At 34.5% G+C, this 21,627-nt stretch overlaps 1 protein-coding gene across 1 annotated transcript; it reads right to left on the minus strand.

The window, feature by feature from the left end:
• Window positions 1–10,358: 10,358 nt before the first annotated feature.
• LOC114270466 (U-box domain-containing protein 13) lies at window positions 10,359–20,021 on the minus strand. The gene is made up of 4 exons (XM_028211981.2): window positions 19,484–20,021; window positions 13,182–13,298; window positions 12,384–12,833; window positions 10,359–11,830 (listed from the first exon to the last, which is right to left on the minus strand). Exons 1-4 carry the CDS (start codon window positions 19,751–19,753, stop codon window positions 10,676–10,678), a joined length of 1,992 nt encoding a protein of 663 aa, XP_028067782.2. The 5' UTR covers window positions 19,754–20,021; the 3' UTR covers window positions 10,359–10,675.
• Window positions 20,022–21,627: the final 1,606 nt, after the last annotated feature.

Below are 21,627 nucleotides of genomic sequence, written 5' to 3' on the forward strand. Positions count from 1 at the left end.
AATCACTAACGACATTAACAATTGGACCAAATTGACACAAAATCTAAAATTAATAGTCAAAATTGAATCAATTAAAAGTGTAGGTCAAAATGACACAAGAAATAAAATGTAAGGAGTACCAGTGTAATTTTTCTTAATTTTTATTGTACACATTTATTTTGATAAATTTATGTTTAATGAAATTTACTTATTGAAATCTATCAAAATTAAAAATATAATACAAATAATAAAATTGTCACTTCCTCTAACAACTTAAATTTTTAAGCATTGGTTTGGGAAGTTGGGTTGGGATATCTTAGGGCTAAAATAGTCACTAAACGATAAAATAGATTTTTTAGTCTCAAATTAAAAAATATCACAATCAAAACATAATTATTTTATTTTTAAAATAATTAAAAAAAACTAAAAAACCAACCCACATCTAAATGAAACCTAAATAAGTTGGTCAAGAATTCCATAAGCCTAGATGGATCCTTAATTTGACCGAACACGGAGTTACAACATTAATATATTTATTTATGATTTATTTTAATCAGCAATCTTAATATGAATGTTTCATTTGGGAATCGGTTTTTCCAATAATTTTTTAATTTTTTGTAAGTTAAAAAAAGATTAATAGATTTAGGAATGACTTTCTTAATTGTATCGAAAATCATATTATTGAGATGTTTGATTTTTTTTTTTTGAGACTTTTTAATCTTTTTTTTTTTCTCTAATTTTATTTTTTGACTATTTTAGTCAAATTAAATAAATTGTCAAATAAAACCTTACTAAAATTATTGATTAACAACTCATCTAAAATTTTAAATTATTAGAGAAAAAGATAACTTTATTATTTTCAAAAATTACAGTGCTGTTTTCCTAGGCAATATGTGTTTGTCTATTAAAGGATAACTTAGGAGATGGGCTTAAGGCTACTTTATCATTTGACAATGTACATGCTCACGTGGAGATATGGTTTTAGGACATCTATTAATTTGTTCGTTTATATGACTGTCATGGCGTTCGAATCTGAAAAATAAATAAATAAATAATAAAAGGTGTTAAAGTAACTAAGGTGACTCATCAATCTCATTTGTCCTTTTTAACTTCACTTTAAAGACTCATGGTAGGCTCGTTTTAAGATTCTACCATGCATTGTCCACCATGTTTTCTTGGATTCTTCTTGGTTATGGATGCATATACAGTTGACAATTATCTGTATTTATAGGTGTGCAAACATTATATTTTAGACATTGTTATCTTTTCTAAGTATTTTTTATTTCAAAAATGACTTAGACCCCCAGCTGGGGGTGCTGGGGGTCATCCGTGATTGGGCCAAAAATTTTTTTTTTTTTTTTTTCTGTTTCCAGCCAACCCCAGGCCGACACGTGGTACTGGGGGGTCACTGGGGGTCGTCCGTACTGGGGTCGGAAGCATTGTTGTTTTTATTTTTATTTTTTATTTTTTTTCAAAAAAATTATACAAAATTTTGCATTAGAATGATGCCATAGGGGCATTTTTTGTAATTAAAAGATAAAATTTGTAATTTAAAGTAAGAGTAATTTTATTTACACACTATAAATTATTTCAGTACACACTATTAAAACATTAAATTTATATTACAATGATATTCTTAAATACGATGGCTATTAAGGACAATAACAGTATGTATTCTATCAATCTAAAGAACGTATACATTGGAAGACGAAACACTTTTTGCACACCATTACGTATAGACATATAAATGGTGTATTTCTTTATCATCATTCAATGCTTATCATCTTCTCTATTGTAATCTAACACACTACACTCATAATATCATTCATTATCAGTTAGTTTACCTCATTCTCTTCTCCATTATACTCCTATTTCCAACTCAAAATATTATCATCTTTGAAAATTTAGAGTTTCACAACATTGAAATTAATCGGTTTGGAAGATTCACACATCATGAATGACATTCAAATTCTTTCTTTGGAACAATGCATCAATAAAAAATTGTAATTTACTACTTATAAAGTCAATTTTATTTTTTTGTTTTTCTCGTTCATAAAATCACTGGAAAGATGGTTTTGTTCATCACACCTACGGATTAATTAGAGCTGAACATTTACAAAATGTTCAAATATTTATATACGAATAAAACTATTTTGTTCAAATTATTAAGTTTAACCAAATATTAAATGTTCATACATAAAAAAAATTGAACATGATATTCAAACGAGTTGAGTTGTCTAGTATAAAAAGTATGAAATTATTAATTTTGTTCAACAGAAATATTTCGAACATATTAAATTTATTCAATTTTACTTTGTTGTACAATAATAATATGTTCAGATAACCAGTGTCAAGCCAAATTCGAAATAGAAACAGTTATGGAAGGTGAATCATTACTCAAATCAAAAACAGATGAGAAAAATTATTCTAGGTGAGGTTCAAAGGTGAGAATCGTAGATCTTCGGAAGTCAGAATCCAAGATCTTTAATGCCCGTGATCATTTCATCAATGTGTCATCACCTCCAATGTATAATTATGATGAAGGTGAGGGTGAACTGTGTATAGGGTGTGATGTGTATGGTGGTGTGTACTGAAATATATTTTTTGCGTGTCATAGGATAAAAAAGGAAGATTGTGTTGTGTTTTGAGTAGAAAATCAAAAGCTAAAAATATCAAATGTGTGAATTAAATAATGATGTATACTGAGATAATTTATGATGTGTAAATAGAATTTCCCTTAAAGTAATAGGCCCATAATTCATTACCATTTATATAAATTATGTATTTTGTATTTTATTTTTCTTTTTTTGTTGGGTATTACTCTTTTTGAGTTGAAAAACTAAAATTGCAATGCCATTTATAAGAATTATAGAGCTGAATAATCAGTTAATCACTGATCAAGTTCTCATGGCTGCTAGTTTCACTTGGACAGGCAAGAAACCCAGATTTGAAAAAAAAACAAAAAAACAAAAAAACAAAAAAACAAAAAAAAAAAAAAAAATTCACCCTGTTGTTTAATCTAAATTTTACTTTAATTCTTATAGTTTTAATTTAAACTATTTGATCCCTATCCTTTAAGTCTAATTTCAATTTGACCATTCCGTCTATATAAGAGGTTAAAATTAGTAATTTTGAAATATTTGTCAATTTTTTAATGTTTTAATTTGGTCATTCTATCTAAATTAAAAGTTAAAATTATTAATAATTTTAGAGTACTTATCAATTTTATAAGATGTACACTTCAACAAAAATTAAAATAAAATAGAATGTTTAAATTGAAACTAGAATTAAAACTGTAGGAATTAAATTGTTCAAATTAATATTATAAGAATTAAAATAAAGTTTAAGTCAAACTAGGGGATGAAATGTGTAATTAACAACAACTCAAAAAAATAGTAATAAAGCATTACCAAGGCCTCTTTTGGCAAAGAGATTAAGTTACTTTTTGACTTTTAACCTTTTTTTTTTGGCTCATGTCACCTCTTTACTTTTTGTATACATTTTTATAATAATAAAAAAATTTAAAAAATTAATTTTTAGGGAAAATTAGTATAAGGTCCCTTTCCCATTTTTAGTAATGGAAGAGATCCACAATATTATTTTTTGATGTCTAAGGTCCCTCAACCCACACCCATCTATTTTCTGATGTTCCTGGGCATTCTCGTCTTCGACCCAAACTAGATGAGTTCTTGCCTCAAGCAGCAGGCATAGTTTTCATGGTGGTTGCTTTGGAATTCCTGCCAAACTGTTGAGCAGCGTCGGAGTACGTGTATTATGCAATATGTGATATGTATCCAAACATGCATATGAACACGTTGTATGATGAGTCTTAACATCTGATGCTTATGTGGAATATGTACCTTTATGATATTTTGACCAAGGCAAGTGTTGTCGGGAAAAAAATTCCAGTACTTATCCTCTGCAACAAAGTAGATAAAGTGACTGTACATACCAAGGAGTTCATACGAAAGCAACTCGAAAAAGAAATGTATGAACTCGAGGTTAATGTAGACATATGATTATTCAATTACTAATGTTTCTATGCTGTTACAATTACATCATCTTTCTTAAATAGTTATGGACTTGGTCCTAAGTGAAATTTATAGATCCATATATATATATATATATATATATATATATATGTTGAAAAACAGAGCTTGTTATTACAATCTAGAAAAAATTATAATTATTACAAATTTCTCTGCATTTTTATGTTGTACTTTTTATGTGTTTTTTATTGAACATGTTATTTTTTGTCTACTTTTCTTGGCAACCAAACAAACTTTATGCTTTATGGTTCACTTGAAATCTAGAGAAAATTCAGAAAAAATCTCTAGACTGGAATCCAAAGAATTTATCTGGCCTTCCCAGAATTTCTCTTCCAAAGAATTCTCTAGATATATGTATATTGCTTGGATTGATGTTCATGGTAAGTAAAGAAATTTGTGAATTTGTTAGTAAAGATTGTGTTGTTGGCTTACATATTACACAAAGTCAAAAAATTCTTTGTGAATAGAGCTAGAGAAATTTGTGAAGTTAGAGAAGTTTCCTGGATCAATGTACAATCACCAAGGTCTGTTTATAAAAATACTACTCTGTTGCAAATAGAGAGAATTTCTCTGGTTTCAATTTAGAGAATTTCTATGATCTGTGTGGTTTGGAGAGAATTTCTCTGGTTTTGGACCAGAGAAATTTGTGGGCTTGTTAGTAAAGATTGTATTGTTGGCTTATATATTATACAAAGTCAGAGAAATTCTTTGTGAATAGAGCCAAAGAAATTTGTGAAGTCAGAGAAATTTCCTGGATCAATGTACAATCACCAAGGTTTGTTCATAAAAATACAACTCAGTTGCAAATAAAGAGAATTTCTCTGGTTTCAATCTAGAGAATTTCTCTGATCCGTCTGGATTGGAGAGAATTTCTCTGGTTTTGGGTACATTGGAGGGGAGGGGGAAGTCTAACTGTCACGACCCAAACCCGGCCCTATGGGTTTAGCACCGTAACCGGCCAGTAATCCGAGATTACCGAAGGCCTGCTTAACAGTAATACAGTAAAACAGAGTACAGGGCCTGGCGGAAGCCAATACAGTAATGAATAATGTCCATTGAGCTGTGACAGTCTGTATGCCGAAAATATTTTTCATGCATTCACATTCACATATACAAACAACATGGTCTATACAAAATTTACAGTCACACAGTACAGGGACCTAATCCCTTGATAACAGTACGGTTAGCTAATAGTCTATACAGTAAACCAAACAGTACGGAGACAGATGGGGGAAAACAAGACACCCCAAGGCCATAGCATGGCAACTCGGAACCTCGCAGTGAGGCACAAAGGCTGGCTTGACAAAACTGGAGTCTAACCCACGCTCCTAACTCCGATCTGGCGGCTGAGCACCTACATATATATATGAGCAGTGAGCTAAAGCCCAGTGAATAACATAATGCGTAAAGAGGTTATGAATGAAATGTCCTTACAGTAATGAAATCAGTTCATTAATCAATACTTCAGTCTTTCAGTCAGAACAGTTATTCAGTCATATGTGGTACATCCATTAGCATAGCAGTAAACAGTAGGTCTTAAAGACCGAGCAGTAATGATGGCCATCAATCAGTAAACAGTAGTGGTTCCACGAGGGAACCGACAGAGATTCTGTAACAATAACAGTAACAGTAACAGTAGATGCCAAGGATGCCACAGTACAGTTTAGAATATAGGACATACATTCATTCAGTAAACAATATCAGTTCAGTAAACAGTTCAGTTCAGTATTCAGAAGATAATCATTTGAACATATCTTTACACAATCGTTACTCACAGAGTTTGGGCTACAGTATGCTAGAGCGTGTCTCCCCAGTCGCCAACCCTACACAGTTAACAGATTGAACACACACTAAGCTATACAGCTGGGGAAAAATAATAACTTAATCCCTAATGTCTCGGTGTGTTCTACATCTATATCCTCAACCAGATGCCTTAAACTAGGCCTAAGAATGCCTAGAATGAGATGAGGATGCAAAGATGCACATTTAAAAATATTTTCAGAAAAACAGAGTTCCGCTCGAGCGCAGGTTTCCCCGCTCGAGCGGTAATGCAACAAAGGTACACGCTCGAGCGTAAACTTTCCCGCTCGAGCGTACTGTAAAAGTACTGGATGGGTGAAATCTCCGCTCGACGCCCGCTCGAGCGTGAGACCTGACTCCGCTCGAGCGCCCAATCCTCCGCTCGAGCGGACTGCAAAACAGTGCAGAGAGATGCTGGATGCTCGGATTCCACGCTCGAGCGCCACTTTCCCCGCTCGAGCGTAAGTGCAAAATCTGGGAATTCCAGATTGCACCTCCAAGCTCAAACTCACATTCAAATGCATCAAAACCAATCCTCTTGGGCCCATTTTCTGGAAAACATTTATAAACACATAGTATAACATGGTTCAAAGCTCAATTTTGAGAAATCAAAGCCCAAGGGTGTTTAATTCAAACTCAATTTCAGATCATTTTCAAGAACAATCTTCAAACATGACATGCATGATCTTTAAATAACTTTCAAGCTTCAAAACATGCTCTAGTGAGCCAATTGATTCACAAACAAGATGAAAACATGGACTTAAACATAATTATGAACATGCATGTGACAATTTGCCATGAATTTAACTCAAAATCCAACAATTCAAACATGCATGCATGAATTATGTTCTATTTCAACATGTATGAACTAAAACAAGACTTAGCTCCTCAATTTGACATGAATCATGCAAGAACAAGCTCAATTCATAAACAAGAGGGTAATTACTCTACCTTAGGTCTTGAATTAGAAGACTAGGAGCTCAATTTAGCAATTTACACTTCAATTCTCTTCAAATTCTAAGCAATATTGAGATGAACTCAACTTCTCAAGTCTCTCTCTCTCTATGGTCGGCTAAGGGTCTCACAAATAGGCTAAAGAAATGTTTGATTCAATGTATAAGGCTCAAGTGTGTGTGTGAGATAGTGGCCCACTAGGGGTAGTTCGGTAAATAAGGCCAACTCTGGAATTGATCAATATTTAATCTAATTTAATCATACCTAATCAGTTTTCAGATAATTATACTATAAAATCACATTAATTATGAGGATCATAAAACTTCAATCAATTCCGGATTCGGCCGCCGATAAGGCCTTCAATTAGCAGTTTAAACACAAAGATACGAACAGATCAAATAAACAATCAACAGATGGAATGCAATTCAAACGTACATACTCAGTCAATTCAGTTCCAGTTTTCAGTCAGTCAGTTCAATATTTTTAATCAGTTCAATTATCAGTCATAATTAATTCAGTTTAACGGTAATCGATGGTTATCGGTAATCAATCAGTCATTAATCGGTAAACAGTATGAGGGTTGTTACACTAACCCCAATGGTTATCTACTGTATTTTATATATATGAAGAACATTGGAATGTCATTGTCATTTGTTGTTTTGTCACAACTATGGGAAGGAGACAATATTACCATTATTATTATTGGTGTGTGTGGGTGAGGATGTTCTATGACACCACGTAAGTTGCATGAACAGTAGCTGAATTTTCTATCATTTGCCCATTTATGCATTGGAAATCTTCTTCTAGTCCTAATGTTCTTTACAAATTATTAGTTAAGGGAGATGCTAAGGTAGGCTTTTTACATTATTGGCATTGTGTCCTATAATGGTAAGCTTGACGGGGACTAAGCACATTTTCTGGCAACATTTGCAATTTTATTCTGTTATGCAAAGTTCTATGTGAGGAGTGGCTTGCAAATGTGTATGCTATCTCAATATTTTTTCCTTAGTGTTATAGTATTTTTTTCCAATTTTCATAATTGAGCGTTGGTGAGAAGCCCTCATTAAAGTCTGAGATGGTAGTAAACATGTAAAACTCATCCAATCAAATCCTCTCTGCTCCTAGATTTCACACTGTTGCAATAAGGATTGCAGGAGAATTATGTGCCCTGTTCTTTGTACACTTTTTGTCTGGGAGTGCTTGAAAGTCAACCCAGTTTTGTATATTACAGGTACGTGTGGAGGTGCAAGATTTATTTATTCTTTCTTCGGTTTTAATTTTCTTCATGGAGTTGATATTTCAATTTTGCAATTGCAGGTTTATTACTGATTTCTGTCCAGTAACTGAAATGGAACTTTGGACCCTGTGAGATTACTGATAAATGATAGATAAGGTATGTATAGGAAAGAAAATATTATATTGGATGAGGTTGCTTACATTGACATGGTAGTTTTGTAAACTCTATTGAATTATATTATTGTATATATCAAATCCCAGACTTAGCATCATTCTAACAGGAATAGAGTAGTCATTTTTTTTCTTTTTCACATCATCATCTCCCCTCCACTAACACCCCCCCTTCTCTCCACAATTTTCTCTGGATTTCTTTAGTACTCAGAGAAATTTCAATTTTCTCTGGTTTGCACCCAAAGAATTTCTCTGGAGAGAATTTCAATTTTCTCTGGTTTGCAACCAGAGAAATTCTCAGATTTTTCCAGAATTTCTCTGGTTCTGGTAAGTTGCCATTGTTATCTCTTCTAACGTTGCTTACATATTACAATGTGGAATTTTTTCAGTTGAATTCAGTTGAACATTGTTCAACAGAGAAACACTTTCGATTGAAAAATTCAATTGGAAAAAAGCGAAGAACAGATTTGGGTAAGTTGTAGAAATTTTTCCAGATATTACAAACTAGAGAAATTCTCAATTGTTATTTTTAATAAACCAAAGAAATTCTCAATTGATATTTCAATAACAAACCAGAGAAATACTCAGATTTTTCCAGAATTTCTCTGGTTCTGGTAAGTTGCCATTGTTATCCCATTCTAATGTTGCTTACATATTACAATGTGGAATTTTTCTAGTTGAATTCAGTTGAACAATGTTGCTTACCTAATGAATCACAATGATTTGGATGTGAATGAGAAGAAAAGTAGAGAAATTCATCCAGATAAATTTGGTCCAGAGAAATTTCTCTGGGCCAGAATTTTTCTGACCAATTTTCTCTGTACTGAAATTTCTCTGAATTGAAATTTCTCTGAACCAATTTTCTCTGGACTGAAATTTCTCTGGATCAAGGTTGAGGGACCTTAGACATTATGAAAATATTATTGAGGGACCTTAGACATTATGAAAATATTTAGTATCCTTTATGCTATAAAATCATAATACGACATTATGAAAATATTTAGTATCCTTTATGCTATAAAATCATAATACCAGGAACCTTAAAAAAAAAAACCCCTAGTTTTTAACCCTATTCTCAAAATAACCAAAAACTGTTAAAAGCATATAAATGTCTTCCTTAATGTTTTACAAAAATAGATTTTAGTCCCAAGATTTGGACTCCATGGCTTTTTACGGATTTTCCGAGGGTAGGGCTCAATTTGAAAATAATTATAAAAAGTGCTTTGACAAGTGTCCAAATCAAAAACACCAGAGGGATCTTCTAGTCTCAAACCGCACTTTTTCTTATTGAAAAAAATGAGGAATTATATCAGTAATTCCTATATTTTGTCTTTTATAATATTTTAATTCTTACATTTTTAATTAATTTAATTTTTATCTCTTTTTTAGATAGTCTCAATTTTGATTCTTAATTTTAAATATTGTGTCAATTTAGTCTAATTGATAATATCATTAGTATTCTTAATAGAAAATAATAATTAGTGAGGCTAACTCACTAAGTTAAATAAATTTATAATTTTTTTTTCTTAAAAATGTGACATATGCCACTTATATATTTATATTTTGTAAAAGAAATGTTAATTTCAATCAATTGAACCAAATGAAAACAAAATAACAAATTTAAAGTCAAAATCGAATCAATTAAAATTATAGGCACCAAAATAACATAAAGATCAAAATTCAAAACCTATTGTCGTAATTTGCCTTTAAAAAAAAAATAAATAAATAAATTTTCACACCACTTATCCGTATAATATTCTTCACCTTCAACATTCAAATTTTAACCCTAATCCTAGCCCCTTTCTCTCCTTGTCCCTTTCTCCTAGACCCTTCCTTCTCCCTCAGCTCTCCATTGCCCTTGCCTACTTCTTCTTCATATCTAAAACCCCCACCCTCCCTCTCCTTCTTCTTCTTAGCTCTAAAAATCCCTCCCCTTCTTTCTAAATCTAGCAGTTTCACAGTGGCAAGGGCTTAGAAAAGGGAGTCACAATGGTAAGGGGGCAGGGGGTTGGTAGGGCAGTAACGTGGTTGTGGCTAGGTTTTGCCGAGGGTAGCGCCCCGCAGTGATGGGAATGAGAGGGAGGGTGTTATCCTTAATGGAAAAATTTCTTTTCATCCTTTTTCTTTCAACCAAACAAGCCCAAAAAACATGAAACAGTTCAAATGGGATTATACAGGAAAACATCTCCCTTCAATTAAAAACTTGAGGATGCTCTTATAGTTGTTACACAATGTTACAATGGGTACAAACTCAACATACATTTCAGGGGTCTCATCTTTCATCCCTGTTTCTCTCTCCTCTTCCATTTTTGATGATTCTATGAATAATTTTCTTGGCAGTATGACCATCAACCCAACAAAAACAAATGAAATAACTTTTTAACTTCGGGGCTAGTGATCTTCCACCTCCCCCTGTCGACACGTGAAAGAACAAACTCAAGAAACAAAAACCAACAAAACAGAAAATAAACAAAAAACAGAACATCTCAACTATCAACAGCATTTGCTGGGGATGGCGACTGTAATGGTTGGTTCTGAGTCTGGGCTTGGGCTTGGGCTTGGGCTTGGGCTTGGGCCAGCTTCTGCTGCTCGACAAATCTGTTTATCCGCTCGAGTAATTGTGCAGCCTTTCTCTTCCCTCTATCCGTGCCATTTTGTGCTAAATCCACCAGTGGGACCATCACTCCGAGTTCTTGAGCCTCTATCAAATATTGCTGGTCACCCGAACAGAGGTGAACCAAAACTGCAGCAGCATTCTCTTTGTTCCTGGGGGACCCGCTTCCAATAACCTCTACCAAAATCGGCACGGCCTCTGCAGCTCCGATGGCTACTTTTCCATCAGGGTGGCTTGACAGTATTGCTAGTATGGCTAGCGCTTCATCAACCATTCCACCTTGTGGTTCTGTAAGTAACTGCATCAACGTGGGCACAACTCCGGCCCTCACCGCCCTTCCTTTGTTCCCTTGGTATATGCACAAGTTGAACAGTGCCGTTGCAGCATCTTTCTTTCCTCTTTGCGTACCTTCGCTGAGTAGTGTTACAAGTGGTGGGATTGCCCCCGTGGAACCAATCATAACCTTGTTTTCATCAATAACCGAGAGGCTAAATAATGTGGCTGCTGCATTTTCTCGTGCCTCCATGCTACCTTTCTTGAGCACAAGGACTATACCAGGCACTGCCCCGGAGGACACGATGCTTCCTTTGTTATCCTCGCATATGGAAAGGTTAAGCAGTGCCGTAACTGCGTGCTCTTGGGTGCGGGAATCGGGTGTTGAGAGGAGGCTTACGAGGAGAGGGATGGCACCAGCTTCAGCAATTGCGACACGATTATCAGCATTGCGTTTGGCAAGAAGGCGGATTTCACCCGCCGCAGATCGCTGATCTTCAGGATTACTGGATGTGAGTTTATGGAGAAGAGTTTCGATCTTGGTACGTTCAGCGGGTGAGAACGCTGATGAAATTTTGTTTCGAGAGCTGGGTTGTTTTGGTGGTTTGATCCCATTTGCCTCGCACCACTGGGCTATGAGGCTACGGAGAACGTAGTTGGGCGTGAGGGCATTGCTAGTGAGGGTTTGTTGTGTCTTCGGACAAGTACCGTGCCCTGCTCCCAGCCATTTCTCAATGCACGAACGCTCGTAAGTCTACAGCAGATAAAAAAGGGGACCTGTTAAAGAACAGTAATGCAAGGATGAAAAAGCAAGCAAATCTCGAGTCTGTGAACCCATGGAACACAAATTCATGGGTGTGAGACCCAATCATCGGAAAGGCTTTTGGAAATCAAAAGGGTAAATTACACCGTTGGTCCCTCTAGATTGAGTGAAGTTTCATTTTGGTACTCGTAGTTTCAATTTAAACAATTTAAACGCTACACTTTCAGTTTTGTTACAATGTGGTCCATCCAATGCTTGTGTTCGAATTTTGAAAGGAAAAATGCCACGTGCAAAACTAAAGGGAGGAAAGTGCAATTTAAAAGAAACTACAAGGAACCACCAGTCTAGTTTTGCATGTGGTCTTTTTCCATGGCACATGACAGAAGGATAACATTGCAAGGTTCAAATTATTTGAATTGAAACTATGGGTTAAAAGTGACGCTTAAACTACAAGGACTAATGGTGTAATTTACCCAAATGAAAATTGTTTATGATGCAACTGCCTTTCAGCTATTAAAGAGAAAGAGGTGCAGGAACACTCTACCTGCCCTGTGGAGACAATGACAGGATCCCTCATCAATTCCAGGGATATCGGACAGCGAAAATCATCTGGTATAACAAGGGATTTGGAATTCCCATCTGTGGATGGTTGTTCGCTGCAACTTGCAGGAACAGACTTTTCCCCGACGGGAGAATCCAAATCGGGACTCTCTGTCTGAACAAAATCCTTAATTTTCTTCAGTAGCGTTAACATCTTCTCCATGCCCTCCCCTGGATCTCCACCACTGGCAGAAACCATCTCATGCAGGGCTATTGATTCTTGGGTGAGGTCAGATATTTCCATCAGTTGTAATTTTTCAGCCACTCTCCTTATGACAGCTGGACCTTCAGACGCATCATTGTTGTAAAGGGACAAGAGATTCTCATGCAGCTCAACATCGGGTGAATCAACCCTTCCTTTGGCTCTTCTGAACTGAGCAAGAACAAGATCAACCTGAACATATATATAGAAGGGAATAAAATATTAAACTCCTGTACTTATGGGACTGCTCAAATATTTGATTAATTACACACAAAAGGAACAATAAAGATGTTTTTTAACCCTCTTTCAGTGCCTTACAAATTGAAGGATAATGCATCTTAGGATATTTTGTTGAAAAACTACATAAAAGTTCTTTAAAAAAATAAAAATAAATGACTAACTCTTCATGAATGCATCATATAGTCTTGTATTGCAAAAGAATAAACTTAAATAATAAGTAAACAAAAAGCATATTTTTGGGCTCCTATGTAATGATGTCTCCATCAAATGACAGCAGAATGCTTGGAGGATGAATCTCACCTGTTCCTTGACTTCATCTGATATGTCAAGTTTTTCATAAGAAATTCCACCCAGAGCTTGTTCCAAACAAGCAGTCACTTCTTGGAATCTTTTCATAATTTGATCCCTCTCTAGGACCTGCATGTAGAGTCACAAACTTGGTTTAACTCAGAGAGAGAGAGAGGAGTCCACAAAACAGAGCCATAATCTCAGATACAATCACAGGCAGTAACAGCAGAACTTGGATAATACAACGTAAAGGTATGAAAGGTTAAGAAACATAAATGTTTTATCATGATTTTAATCAGAATTTTATGTTAACAAATCTTGCTAAATGTGCCCAAAACAAAAATTGCAGCACGTTAAAAATATGCAGCACAAAGCATGACCATCAATCAGAATATATTATATGTATTACATACATGGTGTGGGTTTGAGTCACAAGAATCAGCCAATCCAAAAAAAAAACAAGAAGTGGGAATAAGGTTGTTGTCTACCGACTAACTCTCGCAGATCCCCGGCTGCAGTGTTATTAAAAGCGCGCCTAGGCGTGCGCCTAGGCCCAACTCCCATCCAGGCCCAAAGTTTGGGCCTTGTAATGTTCTAGGCCAAGCGACTTCGATAAGGCGCGCCTAAGCGTGTGCCTAGGCCCAAGGTTTGTGCCTTGTAGTGTTTCAGGCCAGACGACTGTGATAAGGCGCCTGATTGGCCAAGGTTTGTGTCTTAAGAGCTTTTTTTTAATTGTTTCTTTAATTGGTTTTGTTTAAAATCTAACCATTGATTTAATATTGTGTACCTACAGAAGATCTCTACTCTTATTACAGATGCCAATACATTGGCATTCAACCCCAAATCAATGACAGAATAAAAATTAGCCCCAATTCCTAATATCCAAAAAACACTAAATGTTTAACATTTCATTTTGTTTATGTTGAATCTTAAATTATGTACTTATATTAAATTATATATTTTTTTCAGTACCTCACTTCGGTGAAGCATGCGTCTTGCCTTGCGCCTTGAGCCTAGGCCCTAGGAGACCTTGGCGCCTTGGTGCGCCTATCACCTTTAATAACACTACCCGGCTGCAAGTGGGAGCCTTATGTACTAGTTACAACTTACAACCATTTTTGGGGGTGTTTATGTATATGTGTGTTGTATAGGATCTCAAATGCCTCTCGAGCACCTAAAAGTTAAGGAACCAAGGTTCACTTGAATAAAAGGTATACTTAGATCATAGTATGTAAATATAGTTCAATATTCCTTCTCATCATATGAATATACTGACTTTTAACTGTTTATGATTTAGTGATTCGCAGACAGAACAATCTGACTGATGTCACACTTGTAGTCTTGACCACATTTCTGAAAAATTGACAATGTGAAGCTGAATATGTGAGCACAATGGAAATGGCACCAATCTGCAAATGGGAGGCTACTGGGGACTATTGGTTGCGAAATTGCTGATTCGAAGCATAGGCAATGGGTCCACTACACATTACAGGTTCCAATTTATATAACTTTCACATTCCTTTTGAGGGTTTTGTTCGTTTTCCTTTTCTCTTTTTCTTTCTTCTTTTTTCTCGTCTTTATGTGCTGGAAAAGGAGGGAGAGGGAGGGGTAAGGGGTACCCCACTTTATCCTACCTTTGTCCCAACCCCCATTGTTTAGTCCACAAGTTAATGTCATTGTAGGAGTTGAATCCTCAAGAGTGGGAACTAAATTCTCCAAATGCTTTTCAATATTAAAACAAAAGTTCTAGTAATTAGTCTTCTCTAATGTACAAGCCACATAAATAAAATTACATATCAAGCACCATGAAGTATACATCTCTAGAGGTGGCAAAAGAAATCTAAGAGAACCTTTAAAGCTTTCTAACCTAGAAATTACTCAAGATGCTAGTTATTTGGTGTTCTTGACCAAAAAAAGGGGGGGAAAAGGTTATACACACAATGTACCCACAGAGCATAATTTTTATTCCACATTGTCCAGTACAAGTCAAGATGTGGTAAACATCAATAATAAAACAAGTTTAAAATGTACCCTAAAAAAAAAAAAAAAAAATGCGCAAACGCAAGAGCGATGACTACATCATATGCCAATTATAAATTGATCTCAAAACAAATAAATAAAAATGTTTGTCATAATAAATTGCCTCTCTCAATGATCCCTGTACCAGCAGAAATCAAGCTATTCAATGGATCATAACCGCTACTTCTTCTGATTATATCAAAGTAATGGCATTCTAGAAAAATGGTACGGCAAAATATCAGTGAATGATGTCACAATCAAAGAAACAACAAGCTCTAGATTTGTTGCACAGTTCTAGCTTCTCTAAAGACATATATTTATCTTTCTGAACTACTGACTTGGCTAATTTAGTCAATCATAGGGAGTACAAAGCCTGAATATTACTGAATATCCAAAGAACTAACTACTTCGGTAATTTCAATCCTGTGTATGTAGTCCTAACTATTGTAACAGAGCTGTATATATAACTACTCTTTCTTGGATCATCATAGTGAAAGCCACAGCAACTTCATGGACATAACCTAATTTTGGGGTAAAACCGCAAATTTGTTTGTATGTGCACTTTGATCTTTCTTCTTCTATTTTGCAATTATCAATCGTGTCCAAAAAATCCTGGGTTAGGGTTTTGAATCCCAACAGTTAAATTATCTATTCATATGAACATAAATAAGCACATACACAAATTCATTTCTGCATGCATGCACGCATGCAGTCACAAATATATGTAGATCTGTAAGTGAGCAAAAACACATGTGCTAGACTATGCATGTGTAATGGGAATGGCTCAGCTCGTATCCTCAGGACTCGCCTGGCTATCTAGGGAGTCTCCTAGGCAAAACATTCTACATATTCTGCAATATAATTGTAAATAACTAAATATGACTACTTTCTAGACCAGTCACCCATTCCTTATGCTAAGTTGGAAGAATTTAGATATTTGTACTTCACTTGAAATGAATCTTGTGTTATCCTTATTTTTTAGTTCCTCTGCAGATTTTTAGACCTTTTAACCAACTTATGTAGATGTTTATGAAGTGCTAATTTATGGTTTGATAAACCCAAAAAATATACGTTTAATTTGACTAGAAGGAGAACAGAAAAGAAGAATATAACACCACAACCAAACTTAACGCACAAGGCTGGACCCCTCATATTAACCTCCATTTAGATGCAAAGCAATCTTACACAAAAGGTAGTGCAAGAATAATGAGAGAGATTCAATTAAATATCATTATCTTTTGAGAGAAACCTCAAACTTATTGCCAAATTTCCAACCTATAATTTCTAAGTCTTGTGAGAAAGGATATGATTTTCTCACATCCAACTCAATTTATTCCTACAATATTCACAAATATTGCTTACATAAGGAGTCAGATCCAAGTTATTGCAGAACTTCCAAATGTTTCAAATAATTACATATCTAAAACTTATCTTTCCTCATTTCATATCAAATGGATTAAATCCTCGCCATTACATCAATGAAATGGAGATCTCCATTCTATTAATGTTGAGCTAATACCTCATAAATTTAAAAAATGGGTGTACCAGATCTTGCCACCTAAGTTAAGTATTATAAGCCTAAACATCAACTATGTTGTTTTGACTTTCAACTGGAGCAGTTAAAATCATTTATTTAATATTTTCACAAAGCTAGACATTGGTAGGGTTCTGTGTGGGAAGTCACCTTGTGAAGCCCATGGATTTTCGTACCTTATATTCTGTAACAATAACCCCTCAAATCTTATAATACCCCATTTTCATGACTATTAACTCAAAAGGACCTTTCGGTTATCTATTCCAAACTCTTGAATGCAAATACTCAAATTATAGACTTCCATATTCTACTAGAAACATTATATATATATATCACTACTGATACCTATTAGTGTCTTAATTACAGCACAATCAAGTTTTCTAGGGCATTCAGCATCTAACCCTTTGCATCCATGCTGGGTAGCAACGTCTTTCTCTTTGCACCATGAATAACTAAGGTTAGAGATCACTAACCGAGAAAAAGAGACAAGGTTAGAGATGGATTTACCCCTCCAGCTTTCCCAGCTCGCTATCAACTCAAAAATAGCAGTAGTAATTGGGTTGAGAGAGAGAGGCGGGGTGATGTTGTTGCCTTGTAGGGAAGAAGATGAACTCCCACATGAAACCGTGAAACCTACCACTACCAACGCCATTAGTTTTGTAAAAATGCTAAATGATTTTAGTTACTCCAATTAAAAAGATGGAGTTGAATTGATAAAGCTTAACTAAGGTGGCATGGCATGGTATGGTTCTTCAACTGTATGAACTGTCAACTTAACATCCATGGAATAGAGAGGAGGATTTGAATCTAAGCACCGACTTAGACATGTGACATGATACGAACACGCAATCACATAAATTTTCAAAAAATGCAAGACATGAACGCGAGGGATACATATAAAATTATAAAGTTACATATTATTATATGTCATATTTTTTAATATTTTTCATCCAAAGATAATGAAATAATGTGACGTAACCGTAACTAATTCGGGCAGCATAATAATCATAGTTACAATTATAGTAGGCCATCCTGCAACATGACAATTACAGCTATAATCACAGTAAGAGTAGGGTATCTTACAACATAAAAATAAAAGTCCAGGATTATACATTCAAATTATTCAATTAACATTAATTCAATTAGACGTCAAGTTTATTATACACAACGGGGAAAAAAAAAATGAAAACAAAAACAAAACAAAACAAAACAAAAACAAAAAAACTAATTCTCATTTTGACTCCACTTAAACTTTACAAAATTTCATTTTGACCCAGAGTGTGTCCTCGACATGTCAGTAGTGTGTCCCCAGCATGTATGAACAAAAAATAAATATAAAAAAATTGGGACACTCCAATTTGTATGTCTGGCACGTGTCCATTATGTGTCCGGTGGTGACCATGTTCCGACACATGTCAGACATTGATACGTGGCCTTCATAGAGGTGTCCATGTTTCATAAACCTGAATCCATAACAAACCTAAGCCAACAATTTTGCGTGTCCATACCAAAATGGGTATAACATAAATGGAACCTATACAAAGACAAAAGCCTCTATGAACAAAAATCAGGGAAGCTGTTTCTAAATGGTAAAATTAGTTGTATGAGATCCTTATCTTCTTATTGTAACAAGCACCTAAAAATGCAGTTAAAACCATAAACATTGCATCAAACCATTTCGTTGGATATATGCTATAACTAGAACAAAATCCCTTTCGTATCTAAAGTGGGACGTGCATCTTTTATGAAACATACTATGTAACAATATTGCATACTGATTAGGACTAATATAAGGGAAACTGCCATAGGAAAAAACGGCTAGTCAAGTTTATAGTAAAGAAAAATCAATTAGATTTCAAAATATATACATGAACGGGACACTTATGAAACAAAAGGAAAATATACACCATCTACACAGAAAATAAATTGATTCCGAGCTGGCCTGGCTGGCATATACCGGTTTCTACTTGCACCCCCAGCTCATAAATGATACTTTTTTGGCAACACTAGAGAATAGAGATTAAAAGGCCCAAAATTACTCCCGGTGATTAATACATACATACAAGATCCCAAAAAGCGAAATGAATCTTCTACGAGCTTTAATTTGGAACTACTTCCTTTTGTTTTATTCTCTGTCCAGCCTCGGAATGCCTCTTAAGCATTGGCACTTGCATAATTTCTAATAGATGAACCAAAACTTCTAACTTTTGAGCTCATGGTGGAGATTTCCAACAGTGAATACTGATCAATGGAAAATGCTATATAACTAACAAATCTTACAACCCTTTTTTACTAACTATTTGTCATGCAATAATGGAACTTTGTAAACATAATGATATAATAATAAATGTTAAATCAGTACTAAGTAAAAAAGTTGGTAAGATTTGTTAGTTTTTATAGCATTACTCCTGATTAATAAACCAAATGCTTAGTTTTTATTCTGCAGAAAATCAGACCATAAAGAAGTCCAACTACGATCATAAGCCCTATCACCAAGCATTGTTTGATTGCAGAAAAAAATGTAGGAAAGGAAAAGTCCTGTTCTCAAGTGACCTCAACTGAACTATCTGCTCTAGTTTTCAGTGAATTTCTCAACTTTATTTTCAAATAAATCGCAAAATACTAAGAGAAAGCGAAAAACTTAATCAGATCTAAGTCAGGGAGTATCTAAACAGATCAATCAAATGAATCGTTAAGAAAACTAAATTAATCAACGATTTGTCTTCAAAATGTAGTGCATTTAAGAGTGAAATATACACACCAGGTAAATCCTGCTTCCTTCGCTTCCGATTCTGAGCAAGTTTCTAGCTGATTCAAGAGCTTCCTTCAACGATTCAAGCGCTTTGAAGGACTCTTCAGGGACCGGCTCTTTGCAGTCCCGAATCTCTTCAAACATTGGAGTCAACAGCTTCAACCTCCTCGCCAGATTGCAAAACTGCTTCTTCACCGTACACCTGTAGTCTGAGATTGTCGATATTTCGTTAACGATGTCAATTAGCTTCTGCACCAGAGCTTCTTTCTCGTCTTCCATGGCTTCTTCTTCAGCTTTGTTGAGATCTACAAAAGTTTCGCCGATAAATCTGGAGTTCCACTGAATTTGGCGGAGTTTCTGCTAGACTCGACGGTGGTTGATTGAGCGGCGGCGGCCGGAGAACCACGTCGAAGTCGTCTCCATGAGAGAGAGAGAGAGATTCACGAGCACATGGACACAGAGAGAGAGAGAGAGAGAGAGAGAAGTTCTCTTTTTGTGGCGCGGCTAATTAGGGAAGAAGGAGCTTAACCAGGGTTAAGATTTAACCAGAGGTTTTGGAGGTTGGCTTGGCCTTTAGCTGGAAGAGACGTGAGAAGGGCGAATTGCGAAAAAGCAGATGATATGTTTGTGTGTCATCGGCGCGGCTCGGAACAAATTGGCTCGGCTTGATCAGCGGGATTAATTGCCGGACGTTGGGCCGTTTGGTTTCAGTTTGAGGTACCACCTCCGGCGATTTGCTGTGCATTTGTGGTAATTTTCCCCAATGAAAAATACTAGGAACAGCCTTACAGATTTTAAGGGGTGATTTGGGATGATCTAAATAAGTGTATTTTTTGTCTTTTAATAAAAAGATATGTAGAAAAATAGAAAGGTGATGTGATAGAAAAAAGATAAAAAGATAAATTATTTTGTAGTAGCTAAACTTGGCCTAAATTTATCCCGAATATATTTGTGTGTTATAAATTAATATTGATAAAGTGTGAGATCTATGAGAGTGTTTGGTGGGATTTTTTTTAGCCACTTATGGCTTCTAACTTTTAAAAAGTTATTTTGGACTAATTAGTTGAATTTATTTCAAACAGTTTCTGATTCTAACAACTTATGTTAAGTCAAAAAAATTGATTCTGAGAAGCTGCTCACCCCTTACTTCTAATTATTAGCTTCTGCTGTGGACATGTTAATTCACGGTTATACTCTTAGATTTTTTTATTTTTTATTTTTTTAAAAATAGAAAAAGACACAAATAGACTATAAAATATTATTATTATTTTTTATGAGAAATGTAGATAAATAGTGAATAATAAAAAATAAAAGTTAATTGAAAAAGTTACTTTACAGCTTATTTAACAAACACTACTCAGCAACTTAAATCTATAATCTAACAGTTATACCAAACAGATTAACAGATTCTGATTAAAGTCAAAATCTATAATCTGTTAAGTTATAATTTATAATCTATTTTAACAGCTACACCAAACAGGACCTATATACAAAATGAATTTGAATAATTGATTTTTTTTATATATATATAGATAAGGGTGGATTTATAATATTGTTATTTCCTCAATAATCAAAAAGCTAAAATAGTTAGGTTTCGTTTGATAAGAGCTAAAGTGACTAATAAACACAAAAAGATAAAATAGACTAATTTAATTAATAAGATAAAATATTACATCTAAATCACAATCGTCTTATTTTTTCTCTCATAACATCCAAATAAAAAAAAATAAAAAATCAGACTAAATTAGCTCTTCTCAAACCAAAGTTTAGGCTTGTTTTGGGGTATGATTTATTTTTTACTTCGTTTATTACGAAAAGATGTAATAAAATAAATAAAAAAAAAAAAAAAAAAAGGTAAAGTAAAGAGTTGATGCAATTAAAATAAGTCAATAAAATAGATCTCAATCATGTTATTATCTCTGCTTTTTTTAACTAAAATATTTTGTTCTTAAATTTTTTTTTTCTTTAATTTTTTATTTCTAAAATCTTTATTTATTATACTGTGAAGGCATTGAGTCACTCCTCATAAAGTGGATATTTGGGAAATTGCTATTTTAATAAGTCATTTTAATAGGTTAAAATTTTTGTATTTGAGATGATAGTTAGATTTTTTTATAGTTGAATGTAATGTTTGAGAGCAAAATTGTGAAATA

The sequence above is a fragment of the Camellia sinensis genome, chromosome 3, assembly GCF_055761805.1.
Source record: "Camellia sinensis isolate YWXY chromosome 3, ASM5576180v1, whole genome shotgun sequence".
NCBI classification, from domain to species: domain Eukaryota; kingdom Viridiplantae; phylum Streptophyta; class Magnoliopsida; order Ericales; family Theaceae; genus Camellia; species Camellia sinensis.